This window comes from Dicentrarchus labrax, unplaced genomic scaffold, assembly GCF_905237075.1.
Source record: "Dicentrarchus labrax unplaced genomic scaffold, dlabrax2021, whole genome shotgun sequence".
Classification (NCBI taxonomy): Eukaryota; Metazoa; Chordata; class Actinopteri; family Moronidae; genus Dicentrarchus; species Dicentrarchus labrax.
The window spans coordinates 2,768,455-2,783,269 of record NW_026136707.1 but is presented as its reverse complement, the minus strand read 5'-3'; the positions used below and the strand labels follow the sequence as shown (position 1 = coordinate 2,783,269).

The 14,815-nt window shown below is 41.4% G+C and overlaps 1 protein-coding gene across 1 annotated transcript; it reads right to left on the bottom strand.

The window, feature by feature from the left end:
* Positions 1–885: 885 nt before the first annotated feature.
* On the bottom strand, positions 886–10,371 carry meox2a (mesenchyme homeobox 2a). Its single transcript, XM_051407649.1, has 3 exons — positions 9,430–10,371; positions 4,772–4,944; positions 886–1,822 (listed from the first exon to the last, which is right to left on the bottom strand). The coding sequence occupies exons 1-3, from the start codon at positions 9,986–9,988 to the stop codon at positions 1,604–1,606; spliced, it is 951 nt and encodes a 316-aa protein (XP_051263609.1). The 5' UTR covers positions 9,989–10,371; the 3' UTR covers positions 886–1,603.
* Between the last annotated feature and the right edge of the window lie 4,444 nt (positions 10,372–14,815).

Genomic DNA, 14,815 nt, shown 5'->3' with positions numbered 1-14,815 from the left:
GCCTCGGTGTGGTTGGGATTCAAGGACAGTTTAAAGGTAGATTAGGTCAGAGTTATACAATGTAATGTCACCTGTTAGAGGGCTCAGTAGATGTATGATGACATAATCAATCACACACTGCTGGGACCGATGACATCATTTAACAACACGAACGCTCACCCAGCTTTTGTCACATGTCACATAAAGCAGGTATTTCTCTTTACACAGAGAATTAAATGCACGTGTTAAAGATTTTAAGGCCAATTGTGTTTATTTTTGTTGTTATTTTTTATTAAACAGCCAAGAATCAGGAGTTTGACAGGAGTTGGTCGCTGCCGGTGAAGTTGGAAGACTGTATTTGGAGGTGAGTTTAAAGTCTGTGGTAACTGGGCTGATATTGTGCACGTGGAAGCCCAGTGGAAGAGGTGAGTGTCATCCAAATTTGTGAATATATATCTGTGCACTGAATTACAGCTGCAACGTGGAAAAAAAAAAAGAGAAAAAAAAGGAGGATCATATTCATCCTGTGGGTTGCTTTGGGGCGAAGAAAAGAAAATTAAAAACCTCACATGCGGTGTGAGCTTCCTCCTCAACAAATTAGAATGCACAATCACAATGTGGTGAAAGATGAGATCAAGTCATGAAATTATTTTCAACTGGATTTTTGTAACAGAATCCGATCCTTTGCAGGTTCTCTCTCAGAGTCTTGGCAGGAGTCCCGACCTTGCCCCGAGGCAAAGGTGAATTTAGCATGCACCCCCCCATTACCAGCTTTCTACATTCCCAGCAATGTTTAATTCATTACAGCTTTGTTTCATGAAACACACACACGCATCAGCCTGGATTCATATGGATGGATGGCTGCATAGATGGAAAAAAAAACAAACGTTATTCACTCATATGGGATTGTATTTACCACTGGTTAAATTTTATTCGATCTGCAACTGTCCCTGAAATGATTTAATAAAACACTTATTTCAGGTTTCAGATTTGTTTACAAAATGTCATCTCCAGGCAGAAAAGTGTCGACTAAAGAACTGTCAGTGTTTATTACTGCGTGAGCTGGATAGTGTGGGTATAAAATTATTGTTAAGGTAAGACAATACTGAGAATTATTTACAGGTCATTTATATTAGCGAGGCAAATTAGATTTTCCTGGCATGTGATTTGATCAATAACTCAATTACATCGTAATTTACATTTTATACAGTAGAAACTGACTGAAGTGCAGACTGTATCTTAAGACACACAACATGGAATGTTTTCAACAGTTTGACTAAATGATTTCCAAAATGTTATGCAATATTCAGTGAATCTGTGCAGCTAAAACATCACATTTCACTTTTTACCTTAAGGAATATTTTAACCAATGGCGCTTTGAGCTATGTCAACATCCTCCTTTATGTGCTCACTTCTTGAAATTTACATTTTGCCTGCACGATGACTGCATTATCTAACACACGTCATTCCTATGTACATTTGTACACTTATTTAGCATCGTTGTATGACGATGGCGAATCAGCAAACAGCAGTCCTTCTAAGGACGGTCCTGAGGCAGAGGCAGGGCCTATACTCTGAGGGGGAGGGGGAGGGGGGAGGGGGAGGGGACAGGTATGTGTGTGCATCATAAGTGAGCGTGCTCGGAGCTCTGGTCGCTGTCGTGACTGTCCTCATTGGCTAAGGAGTCCGTCGAGTGGTGGAGTGATGCGATGCCAGAGAACTCTGACGGCAGCAACGTCCCCTTTTTCACATTCACCAGTTCTTTCTCTCGAGCCGCTGCCCCCTGCTGGCCGCCTTTCACTCTTTTCCACTTCATCCTCCTGTTCTGGAACCACACCTTCACCTACGGGGTAAAGTAGACAGAAAATGTCAAATTCATCGCACTTAAGGAGAGAGCAAACAGTCGCAAAAATAATCAAAAGGCAATTAGGAAGCCTTACTGCTCGACAGCAACTTTCTCTGAAGGTTTGGCAGCTGTTTCTACAGCCGCAATTATGTGTGGATGTAGTGTTCCATCTGCCACTTGGCGTCTACCTGTTTTTCCCTGACTCAACAGCCTCGACCATATTTACGTCTCTCAGATTGATGATTAAGCTGTTGCTTAAAACGGTTTACACGTCAAGTAGCAGCAGAGGCCCTCAGAGTGTCGACACAGGGGGAGGACGGGGGTAGGGGGGGGAGGCTCGCTCCTCACGCAGGGCGGGGTGGGTTTATTTTTGGGGAGTGTCATTCCGTGGAGAGCGAGCGGTCACATGGTCAGGAAGTTAGTTGACAGCACAAACGTTTGTCTTAAACGTCAGGGGCGTACGCCGTGCTGAGTATCACCTCGGATTCTTTACAAGCCTCAGGCCTTTTCTGAGAGCGGGGGGGGGAATGAATCACTTATATATCCCAGGCTCTAATGTCAAACCAAACATGTGATCCTCAAGGCTTATGCGTACACACACACACACACACACACACACACACACACACACACACACACACACACACACACACACAATTCAGAGTCACCAGCACTATACCTGTACTAGTGACACTCACAATTAAATCACATGTTACATCAGAGACTCTGACCTCAATGTCCCATTTTAGCCTTTGACTGGTAAGAAGAACTGCCAATCCACTAGTTTTAAATGGCTTTTTTAAGCACTAATGGGCCCGCTCTACTCCTTTGCTTTTAGAGCATGAAACATAACAAGAAACACGCTACTCATAGTGTGATACTTGCCTAAAATAACCCAACAAGCACCGAATTGTTATGACTTGGTTGGCAAGTCACAATATATGTAGACATTTTAGGTTTAAACTGGGCTAAATTTGGTTGAAAGGTGATGTTTAGGTTACTGATACTAGTTGTTTTAACAGCATTTCAGTGACTATATTAATTGCTGCCTATGAATTTAGTCATTTAAATTATGTTAAAACAATAGTTATATGTAACTACTAACACTTTTCAACCAGCTTACTGATTCAGAGGTTTACTCATCTAAAAATGGATGCCTACTGGGAATAATTCATCCCAAAATTTAAATGTAGTCTCTTTTTTCCCTTTCCCATGCTGGTGTAAACTCCAAACGTGCAAGATGTTTGGCCCCGTAGCTCCACCTCTGCCATCCTTGCAATTACTCAGGCCCTACAAAGACATAAAACATCCATCAAATTTCTGCAAACAGCTCATGCAGCATAAATCAAGAGCCGCGGCCAGCTGTTTGTATTGCCAATATTTACCTCACTATCTCCTGCTGTATATTTTCCCTGACAAAACTGAGGTCACACAAAACTTATGCTGCATGAGCTGAATGAATTTCATGCACATTTTATGCTGCTTCGACCCACAAAAAGATTAATTGCAACAGTCTGGGAGAAGGCTGAAGTGGAATTACAATGGCAAACTGTGTGCTCGGTGGCCCCGTGGAGTTAAATGGAGTTTCGCCTGACGTGGTGGTATTTAGAAGTATTCCTTCAAAGTTCTTTACACCTTTGTAATGCGAAGCAAAAGCAGAGGGTTACTTACACAATTTATGACGCATTTATCACTTTTCATGTCACAGTTTCCAGTTGCTTTCAGATTGAGGAGTAAGAACTTAAATGCGCAATGTGCAGATTTACGACTCGCATTACTTTGAGAGTCCCTTAACACACACCTGCAGACATTTTTATTCAGATTTCCTTCGATTGACACTTTTATCTGAAGCGCCTTACACAGCCCTGTGGGTGCAGACTGTACTTTTTTAGCATGGGGGGCCAAAGTGGGAATTGAACCACAAACCCTGAAAACATTACTCACTTTCTCAGCTACAATGTATGAGTAGTCTACTGAGGAGCAAACAATGACTATACAATAATGGTTGCTATCTGGTGTTTACCGAAGAAAACCGTTTCTGAGATACTGCTGACATTTCTGAGACATTCGAGGCCTGTGGACCTTTCTCACCTGGCTGACATCTGAGGATGTGATTGCAGGAAAAGCAGGTGTAACTAATAACATTAAGGATCTCTCCGTTCCAGTTAGGTGTCCCAGTGAGCTGGGCTACTGAACCAGCATGCACAATAAAAAGCAGGACCCTGGTACTTTGGGATGGAGCCATTGCTGGTGTTATTGGTTTGTTTTAATCAAAATGTCCACAGTGAGAAAGATCTTCTAGTTATTATCCACCTTCAACAGTAAATTTTAACTGCTCACCCAATGCAATGATTATACTTTTTAGTGTAGCATGACATAGGAGTACATAAATATCTGAGGCATCATCTGAAACTCTACCCTCGTTTCCCACTCTAGGCTGTTCTTTACATTCAATCTACACTGTATCACACTGCAAAATATCACTGGCAAGGTGTCAACTTAGTGTGACTTATAGCTTCCAAACGGGTGTCAGAGAACAACAGGCTGTACGCCGTTTCCTTCCCCCAACCATTTGTCTCCTGTTATTTATTTCATGTGCCTGCGTTTTACAGCGGCCGGCCCACGCTCAGAGACCAATTTGTGCTCGCAGGGGTAGTGGAAGAGAGGAAGTGACTTGCTAGACAGCACTTCCTTCAGCCCGTCTCCCTGCCTTGACTGTGGCCTGCTTGAAAGAATAGACAGGAACATCTGGAATATGATAGTCCCGCCACATCTGGAGCACAATAGCCCTCGTACCAGAGTTACAAAAACACAGTAGCGAGCTGAAAAGCCTCCTCGCTGTCCCGAGGCCGAGTCTGTTTTCACAACATGGCATTAATGTGCTAATGGGGGTTTCAATAATGTCTGAACCCAGGGGGAAACAAGCTGCGGTGGGTGGGAACGTACTTGTCTTTCAGTGAGGTCGAGGTTGACGGCGATCTCGTAGCGCCTTAGTCTGGTTAGGTAGTTGTGGTGGGCAAACTCGGCCTCCAGCTCTCGGATCTGCTCCTTGGTGAACGCCGTCCTCTCCTTCCTGGGTTTGCTGCTCACGTCTGACTTGTAATTCCCGTCCTGGGACTCTGAAACCAAACACCATACAGGTTTCTCTTCCACTCAGGGCAGATTTATATGCAAGAAAAATAAAAATAAAGCGAGTGTTATGTGGCAGGTGCAAGTCAGCAGGGGATGAAAAGAGGCATGGGTAAGAGAAACAATGGGAGCTGTCAATCACACTTTATTGTTCAGTCATTGTTTATGAACACTTTAAGTGGCTGGAAGGACTCACGGGCGGCTACACATGTGTGCCTGACTGTGGCAGCTGTGCTGTTACAATAAGCTGGCTCTTATACTGCCAACATGGGTTTAATTTGTCTTAAAGGAGTCTGCTGCTATAACCTTAGTTTTAAATATGGAACAAAACTGTTTTGCAGGACACATAAACTATTTATTTTTTTACTTAAGTACCATTATTTGCAACATTGTATTTTCAGCTTTGGATCTTTTGATTCATATTTTCTTTGCAGATTTCGGAATGGCAGTGAAACAATAAATTCCGTTCAATCATAAGATTAACATTTCTAAAAAAAAAGGGAAATTTCAGGCAAAGGTCTTTAAAACCATTATACTTACATAACATCAAACATTACCTGAGAATATCATAGATAGAGTACTGGGGAAAATATGAAGATAAAATAAAACAAACATAAAGAAAATACATGTGTAAGCACCAAATGCAAGGCAAATACTTGCAACATATTGTGAATTTCTTTCAGAAAAATATGAGATAAACATATGAAAAAATACTGAGAATAAAAATCCCCAGCACATGTCATCCCCACTTTTGCTCATCACCCCGGAAAAATACTTGTTTTGGTATTTCCACAGACGTTCTGAAGAAAACACATACGGTTAATTTGCCCTCCAAAACTTTCCTATTGTGAGCAGCCTTTGTGGTTTCTCTGTTGGACACGCTTCAGTTGCACAGTGCACTTGAATGCTGCAGTGATTGCATGCTAATTCATCTGTGGTCCTGTTCTGTCGTGTGTTAATCCAGCAGGCCTGCGTCAAGCCAAACTGTAAATAGTCCTGCAGCCCAGAGCCAGACTCACAAATGGTGCGAAGCTTGACGCCACGTCAAAGAAATAACTATCTCTTCACCTAAGACTTCCACCCGGAGAGACCCCTGTCGGCTCTGTTTTTCTGTCGGAAAGAGGATCTTCCTTCTAATTAAGCGTGTGTTTTTTCAGAGTAAAATAACTCCCTTGAGAGGCTAAAGAGAAGATGAGGGGTAAACTGAAACTACTCTACAAAAGTTATATTGGTAAGGCACTTGCACCGTTTTAGAGCCAAGGACAAACAGATATATAAACTGCAAGAATTCCCACATGAATTTTATGAAATGAAACAGATCATTGCTTGACCCGCAGCCTGTGTCCGGCTCCCCCTTGACCTTGCCTTTCCCTCCCTGTAATTTCAAACCGAGCGCTCCAAACAGTGTGTGGCTGATTGAAGCGGGCCGTCAGACGTATTTATCCACTCTCTCTCTGGTAAACACAGACATTGTGTAAAGAGAAATAAAAGAATAACACAGCCAGCTGGTGCAGACCAGCAGGCCTGGAGTTAAAACGAGCGGCAGGCTTTTATGACACAGCCACTACACCACAGCAATTAGGTCCCCGCTGTAACTTTCATCTCTCCACAAAAAAGGAGGAATAATATGAGAAAAATACACGCACCCAGACAGGGCACGTCGTTTAGGGTTCCCAAATGAAGTGAGCTCAGTGGCGGAGGGACCCTCTCTTAAATAATGTCTTGTTCTTCACAAGAAAATGTTGATTTGCTGATTCTTTTTCTCTTGATGGAAAATTGCGTGTTATTATTGTTTTTACTTCAGTGAAAGTTGTGATTTTTTTATTTTCCCCGCCGTAAAATATTATGGCAGCGGCACACACAAGAACTCAAATGCAACAACACATCCGCAATGTTTTTCTAAAGCTTCTTCTAGGGGTAAAGTGTCTGCCAGCGAAGGGCCTTCAAGGACCTCGCTCCTCCGTTTTACAACGCCGCCTCAACAAAATAAGACTTCAAGCACCTTTTATTGTTCCACCCAGAAAATCTAGTAACTTTTTTAAAGAACGACCACTCCCATGACAGCACTCGTCTATGCAAATATAACCCAGACACGCAGCAAAAGTGCACCAGCCGACACTCTGTAGGGCTGAAACTCTCCAGCTTGGCCACGAAGAATGAGCAGGTTCCCCCAGAAAGCAGACACCCAAAATACCACGGAGCTGGCTCATCTCATTAGCCCACCCTGCGGCCTTCCTTGAGGAAACAATCACAACCGAATATTACACACAGAAATTTGAGATGCTTCATATTTGAGCGAAAGAGGTAAACCTAGCATGGAAATGAGCTCTCGAGTTTTGTTGTTATTTCTGTATCTAAATTCAGTTTTCTGAGTCCAGATGGTGAAACCTAATCAGGGCTCTATCTCATGCAACTGGCAGCGGTGTAATATTTAGACAGCTGATTGAGTCAGCAACCTAGTTAGACCCAATAATCAGCGTGATTGGTGTTAGCGTGGAGAGAATGCACAGCACATGTAATGAGTAGTATTGTTACAGGGGAAGTGGGATTTGGAGACCGAGGCTCGGTTTCCAAATGATTTGACTAAGGAGGAAAGGAAATAGGAGGTGGTGCCTTGAATTTGTGGATTAAATGTACAATTGCAACACTTTGCATGTGAATAACAGAACATTTAGCACAAATAGAACTATAAAACTGAAAATTAAGCCGTCCAGGCATGAATCTCTCCTTTTTTAGCACATAACTATGACATCTGGAGTTCCTGTTAAATCAGTGAGTAATGTGAATTTTACCTGCTCTCTCTCGTATTTGATTTCATTACCTAAATTATTACAAACATATTTATATGCAGTACAGTTACACTGTCTGCTAATTGCAGTCAAGAAGAAGAGTCATATTTTCACACACTTGAGTTTTGTAAACTGGCTGTAAACTGCAGCACCAGCCGGTCTCTTGAGAGGGACTGTAGATGCTCTTTGAGTTCACCACCAGCATCCTGAGCCGAACCCGATCACACGTGGGAATATCAGTCCGTGGTCAAGTGCAGGTGATATGCCGTGCATACAAAGAGGTCTTTAAAAGGGTGCAGGATCGGTGCTGACGACCTGCAATCCTCAAATGGACAGAGAGAACAGGCGAGCACACTTTCCTTGGAAAACTTAGAGCTCTCACTAATATCACGTTCCCTGCAAGAACTCCCGCGACCCGACTCGGCAGTTTGTCATGCCGTGATTGATTATTGTGGTGACTGCAGGTTGGAAATGTCCTGCAGGTCCTCAGGGACGTGTTACCTGTTTGAGAAGAGTTCTAAAAGAGGGGTGTCTTCATAATTGTGCAAAGAAATGTTTTTTTAATGTCCGTTTAGAATTTGTGTGTATTATTTTTAATGTATAAGTTATTAAAGGGCTGTGTCCCTATTTCATGTTAACATGTAAACAGCTTAATTAATTTTATTTTTATGTTCAAAATTTTACACACAGGCCAGTGATTTTTAAGAGCTCAAGGTCAGAACGCCTGAACCCGCCTTCTCGTGTCACAAATTTTACAAAGTGACATAAGAAAAGTGTCCCTAGGGCTCACAGCTCTGATGCACTTGACTGTAAAAAACATACAGTTGAATATATATACATATATATTAATATATACATATAAATATAAATTCATTTGATAAATCTCTATTTAGCTTTTTTTAATCTCTCAAGTGTTTCAAAGCAACAAGAAATGATGACATAAGGGTTTACTTGTGGTATTAAACTAATTTATAACCCTTGTAAAAGCAAAACTAAAACTAAATCAGTTCTGCATCCTATTATTACATAGATACTTGATTCATTTCCTTTTACTTCAGTATACTTGACTGTGATTTATTTGAACTACAAGATTTAGACATGTAAAAAAGGCTGAAAAACCTGAAAGTCTGTCGGGGTGTTTAGTGTGGCGTGAGGCGCCGGTGTAGTCTTTTACAATCCATGACATTAATTCTTTACTGTGTGCCTCATTTTCTGCCCTCTGAAGAGTGTCGCAACAAACCAGATGTGATTTTTAAACAAAACATAGCAGTAGTCAGATGTGCCCACACAGTTACGATGTGGCCTTTGCTCCACACCTCAGCCGACACCTACAAACTGCTTTTCAGACAGCTTTTTGTTTTTCTATCAGAGCTGCAAAAATCTCTACAGTTATGTGTCGAGAGATTTATGACAAGTACAGATGTTTGTGTTATTCTTAAGCTCAGCTTGGAATTTGTTGAAAAGCTGATATCTATGTGATGATGTTTAACTAACAATGACAGTGAACAAGGAGATGTTGGAAATACCTCCAAAGAATTTTACATAAATCAAAATGTGTCACAAACAGCTTATCTATTCATAATATTCTACATAAAATAATATCTAAGTGTCTGCCATTAGAGTTGCTCCAGTTTTCTTTACTGGCTTAAAAAACTAAAGTAAGAAACTGATCTCAGCTCCTCTTACCTGAACTGTCACTTTTCCTCTTGCTGTTCCTCTTCTCAGCCTCAGCAGGTGACAGAGTCTGCCTGCCAAAGTCTGCAGGCACACAGGAGGCCCCTGTAGGGGTGCTGCCGCTGCCCAGACTGGGGGTGCTAGCGCACATACTGGGCCCACCAGGGTGGCCCAGGTCCGGGGTCGTGGGCCCGTTGTCATGGGATGAGTGAGAGTGCGGGTGGCAAAGGTTGTGGCGTGTGTTAGTGCTAGGTGAAGGCATCTGTGGGATATGCCAAGATGTGTGGTGCTGAGGCGGGTGGTGATGCTGCTGGGAGGGCAGGTGGCCACGGTGGGGGTGGTGGTGGTGGTGGTGCTGCCCGGGAAACAGGCCGTCATCGACCGGGTAGCTGGAGATGATACAGGGCGACGGTGAGGAGGTGGAGGAGGAGGAGGATGAAGAGGCCAGGTCAGGGTAGGAGACGTGGTCCGAGCGTCCGTGCAGAGTCAGGGGAGACTGGGTGAAGGCGGGATGCAGGGCCTGCGCCGGGGCGTGGGGGCTCCGCAGGCAGCCGAACAGTGTGTGATCCATCGCGTGCAAACACACACGGCCCTCCAGGAAACGTGAGAAGGGCAAGTCAAAAAGTGTGAAGTTACTAAATCAAGCAAAAACAAAAAAGATCACAAGCACATATCCAAGATGCTTCTCTTTTTCCCTTGACTATCCCAAAACTTTTTCCTTCTGTTAGAAAATTCAAATACTCTCGATTAGTCAGAGTAGAAAGTAAAGTGTGTTTTGAAATGGGTGTCCTGTAATAATCCGGAGCATGCGGCCAGTTGCCAGGCTGTACAGGATAAACAGTTAGCCCAGGATAAGCTGCAGCAGAGCCTCTCAGATGTCAGGAGGAACAGGGGACTGGAGCTCGAGGCTGTGAGCAGAAGGAGGTTCCTAGGAACTGCAGAACGAGGGGAGCCGGCAGAGGGGATGTTATAAATAGGGTGTAACGTGAGAGGGAGGCTGGGTCACAGACTGCATACGCGCTACTGACCACATACATATGATCACCCTCCAAAAAGCACAGCACAATAAATCTGTACTATTAAAATGGCTGAGCCTCAGGAAAGAGGGCAATTTATTTTGGACTTGGAGCTGACCTCCGGTGGCCATCTTTTTTTCCTGCAAGAAAACAGCCTTAATGGTTCGTGGGTGGGGCTGGGGGAGAGGGGTTGTGGGGGTATTATGGGAGGTGAGAGAGTGTGGAGGAATAAGGGGGGCGAGGTGTCAGGGGTTAACTGAGCGTGTCACCCTGTCTTTGTCAGTTTTGACCCTTTAAAATACTGTTAGTCTTGTGGAAGAAAGCAAGGACGCTTGTTGCTTCCATCAGAGTCCTGGGGGGTTTCCTTTAGCCCATCGTTTTGTTTTATTTGTATAATGTAAAAATCCTCTGATGTTAAGAGCTCTGGTGAGTCACCGTACCTTAGACTTTCCACTGCTTTTAAATAAAAAAAAATAAAAAGTTTGATTCCAAAATGATAATCAGAAACTAAAAGACACTCATTGCAAAGCAAAGGGAGCCAGTCTGAAATAAAGGTTCAATTCATGCTAGTAATTTAACCACAGTTCATTTTAATTTAGTGCGACCAATCATTTTATATGTGTTTTTTAACATAACGTTCATCTTATTTTTAAATGAAACACCTCACATCATCAATTATCAATAAACACTGATACAAGTTTGACCTTCCATATGAGGTCATGAAGTTCAAATAACTTTTATTTGCTTTTATTTAAAAAAAAAAAAAGTGGCTTTAAAGTGGCTTTAAAATTACTATTAATTGCTGCAACAATATTCAACACAGTTTTATTTAAGGAAACTAAACCAGTGGCATTTATTATCAATATCTAAAATAAATACAGGCAGGCACCAAAATCACATCCGTGGCTCGTAGCATCGAGGGTGACCAATGGTTTATGAGTTTGTATAAGATGAAATATTTCAACCACCTACAACCTCAGTATACATCAAACACTCATATCACACACTGTCAGCGCTCGCATCAGTGTGTCACTAAATCATTTTGGCCATAAAAGTGTCATTTTGTAGAAGTGAGTGAGGAATAAAAGCCGATAAACAGTCGGGAGTGAAAGAAAGACGCCTTCACCTCTTATTCCCTCTTATTATTACTATTAGGGGCTATACAAAGACTCAAATAAAACTAAAACAGATTAAAGTAATTTGTTTGCCCTCAAACTCATTTGTATAACTTCTGATACAAAGACAAACACTATAGGACATAAAATGTGAGAAATAATCCCGGTCTGTAAAGTTATTGTATTGATTTAATGGGAGAATTATGAGTAAATTATAAAAATCTGTTTTTAGTCCATGCAATTAAAATATCTCAGCTGTATAATTTATACAGAAAACATAATGAAGATACTGTAAATAAATATTTCATAAAGCTTATTAAAAACGAAGGATAAATAATCACCTCACACACATATTTCCTTTCTTCAAATCTCTAAAATTCAAAGCAACAGTGTGTCTGTAATAATGTGTATTTTGTGTGGTACAAATTTAAAGTGTACACAGCTCAGATTAAAATCTAATAACATATAAAACTAGTTTGAAATGTGTAGTTGTTTCAGTGTTTTCGTGGCTCAGACAGGTTTTACAATAACTCCACACTCTGGGGATCCGGGTGGACGACACAGGCTGTGCCACAGGGCCGCCTGAGAAAGGAAATTAATTCCTCTTTGAGAGAAAATTACTTTAACAGATAGCATGGCGGAGCCAGGCTGTAACTTTGCCGCTGTCGCTGCAACCCCCCCACCCCCAGTCCCTCCAAAGCTGGAGCCGAAGGCAGCAGAGGCAGCGCAGCAGAGGAAAGGCACCTTAGGTGAGTGAGTGTCAAACTCTTCTACTGTTTACCTTACAAATTAAGGCTATTAGCAGGTTAGCCGAGGCTATATATTTGCTCAGGGCATTGAGCAGGTATTAATTCACACGTGTTTCCAATCCTGTCGCTGGTCTCGCAGCAGTGATGGCCTGTGGCGTGAGTGTTTTCAGTCAATCCTAGTCTTTGCCCCTTGTGGGCTATATGAGGCAAAATCTCCCTCTGTGTGAATAAGTGTGTGTGTGTGTGTGTGTGTGTGTGTGTGTGTGTGTGTGTAAAATTGGGTTACATTCATTTATCAGACCAATGCTGGACTTTTATTGTGAAAATATTAGGCATCACCCAGTCATGTTGTGCACTTCAGATAGGGTTGAGGTTCCACATAATATATTAAATGTTATTTTCTTAACAGGTTTTTTTAATTCAATGTAATTCTTTTTATGTCAGTGTATCATTGTTTGTTTTTCCTACCACTGAATACAAGTGGTTCCTTTAAGAGCTGCTAAGCCTGAAATAAATGGTATTAGTTTGGATTCAGTGAAGAGTTTTAGTGTCCCATAGTTGTGTAAATGCTGTTTCAAAAGCTTTTCCAGTCTGAATTGAATCAAATCCAATTGGAAACTTTGTTTGGATATGAAAATGGTCTCATTTTAAGATATTGGCACAAACTATCCATGACATAATTCTAAAACTACCTGTACTGGCCTCCAAAGGCACATATTTGTCGATCCTTGGATGTGATGACATGTGAAATGAAGAGGAGTATAAAAAGAGGTGAAGAGGTCAGAACGGTGAGTAGGATCTGATGATCTAGACGCAGTTGCGGGGCGGTGAGGTCGGGCGGTTTTCTCCAGAGTAGACAGAAACCGAAGGTAGACCTGCTGCTCAACCTGTGGCTGTCAGTCACGCAGGCAGGAAGGATTACAGCAAACACAGCTCAGTGCCACCGTCACCAAAACAAACATGCAACTACCACTTTAGCCCTTTTCTCAAGTGAAATCAAAGCTTACATGGTAATTTCATGGTCAGTTTTGAGTTGCAACCTTCACTCCTGGATAAAGTTTTGTTTTTTGCAGAGCTGTAATACACTAATGATCAAAATATAATACCACAGAAAGGTAGTGCAGCCTTGGCATTAATATGTCACAGGAGTCCTTTAAAGCTCATAAAACATAAAAAGAAAAACAGCAACAGTTTTCTTTAAATCCCCTTATTTTGCATTTAATGAATTATTTATAACAAACTAGGATATATGAGAGCAGATACAAGTGTTCATTAATGCATTTATCAACAACTAAAACTCATGTGGGCACCCATAAGTGGACGCTGAGGTATAAACTGATAATTAAAGACAATAAAGTAAAACACAGCTGTATTAATGTAAAATATGTCTTCATAGGAAAAGTTATACTGTACTTAGAATACATAAAAATCCCCATATAGCTGCATACAACTACATCACAGTCATAGTGGATGTAGAGAAAGGGTTCGGGTGATCCATGCAGACTTTAAGGTAGAAATATATGCTGATTTAATCACAAACAATCACATCGATCAATATTTGCTGGGAAAAGTCCCCAAATGAAGAAATTAAACTCAAAAACATTATTGTGGCACATTAGTGAAGCACTGAATAGAAATAAAGGTGGCATTAGAAATCAATACATTTTTATCTCAAGTCTTTTTTCATTAAAATGAAGCCTATCACTTAAAGTCTAAAATGTTGCCATAACAGATCTTTAAACTATATGTGTTAATTGCATTTTTTTTTTAACACTTTAACACTAAAAAATTTGTCTTAATTAATGTGTTAAATCTGAGAGCATTTATCACCAAACTGGGGTGGCAAGGTATTTTTAGAGGTGCCAAGCCTCTAGATCCGGCCCTGATTACAGTTGTAATAAAGCATTTATCAAAATGTAATGTTTAGATACTAAATGTAAATGCTAAATAGGGGGTGTTACCCAAAAAGACTTGCATGAAACAGTGACTAAACTTTATATGATTAGTAAATCGAAGAATTAACAACAACTGTTGTTGAACCTTTTTTCAGAAAATAAAGCAACAACTTTCAGTCTCTGATAGACTGTTTGAAACCGTATGATAAAATGTCATCCTCTTAGCTGTTTTCATTGCCAAACTGCACTCACTTCCCTGAGTTTAACAGCCCCCGATGTGTTATACGCTTTATTGCAGGAAGCTTTGATGTAGCTCTCGGCCTCAGACTATAATATGAGCATTTAAAAAGACCCAGTGTGTGTGTAATCATTATTAGACATTTTCCTCTTTTTTTTAATTCACCAGCTAATATGGAAACATTTCAGAGCGTGTAACACTCAGGGAGCCTCTCTTGCTATATAAAGCATGTAGCCAAGCACTGTGAGATTAGAATTGATGTGTTCTGTAACAGCAGTAAGGCCAATATATCCTAAATTAGCCTGCTGGTAATAACAAATGTCATCCTGGTAAATAAACCTGCAGGATTTTGGCATTCACTGAAACATTTAAGAGCAGAGATTGC

Bases quoted from the DNA above. Each gene is read 5' to 3' on its own strand.
- meox2a (XM_051407649.1), bottom strand. From the start codon at position 9,988: ATGGATCACACACTGTTCGGCTGCCTGCGGAGCCCCCACGCCCCGGCG. The intron at 4,945-9,429 runs GTAAGAGGAGCT...GTTTGGTTTCAG, and splicing joins GAGGAAAAGTGACAGTTCAG to AGTCCCAGGACGGGAATTAC. The intron at 1,823-4,771 runs GTACGTTCCCAC...TTTACCCCGTAG, and splicing joins TCGACCTCACTGAAAGACAA to GTGAAGGTGTGGTTCCAGAA.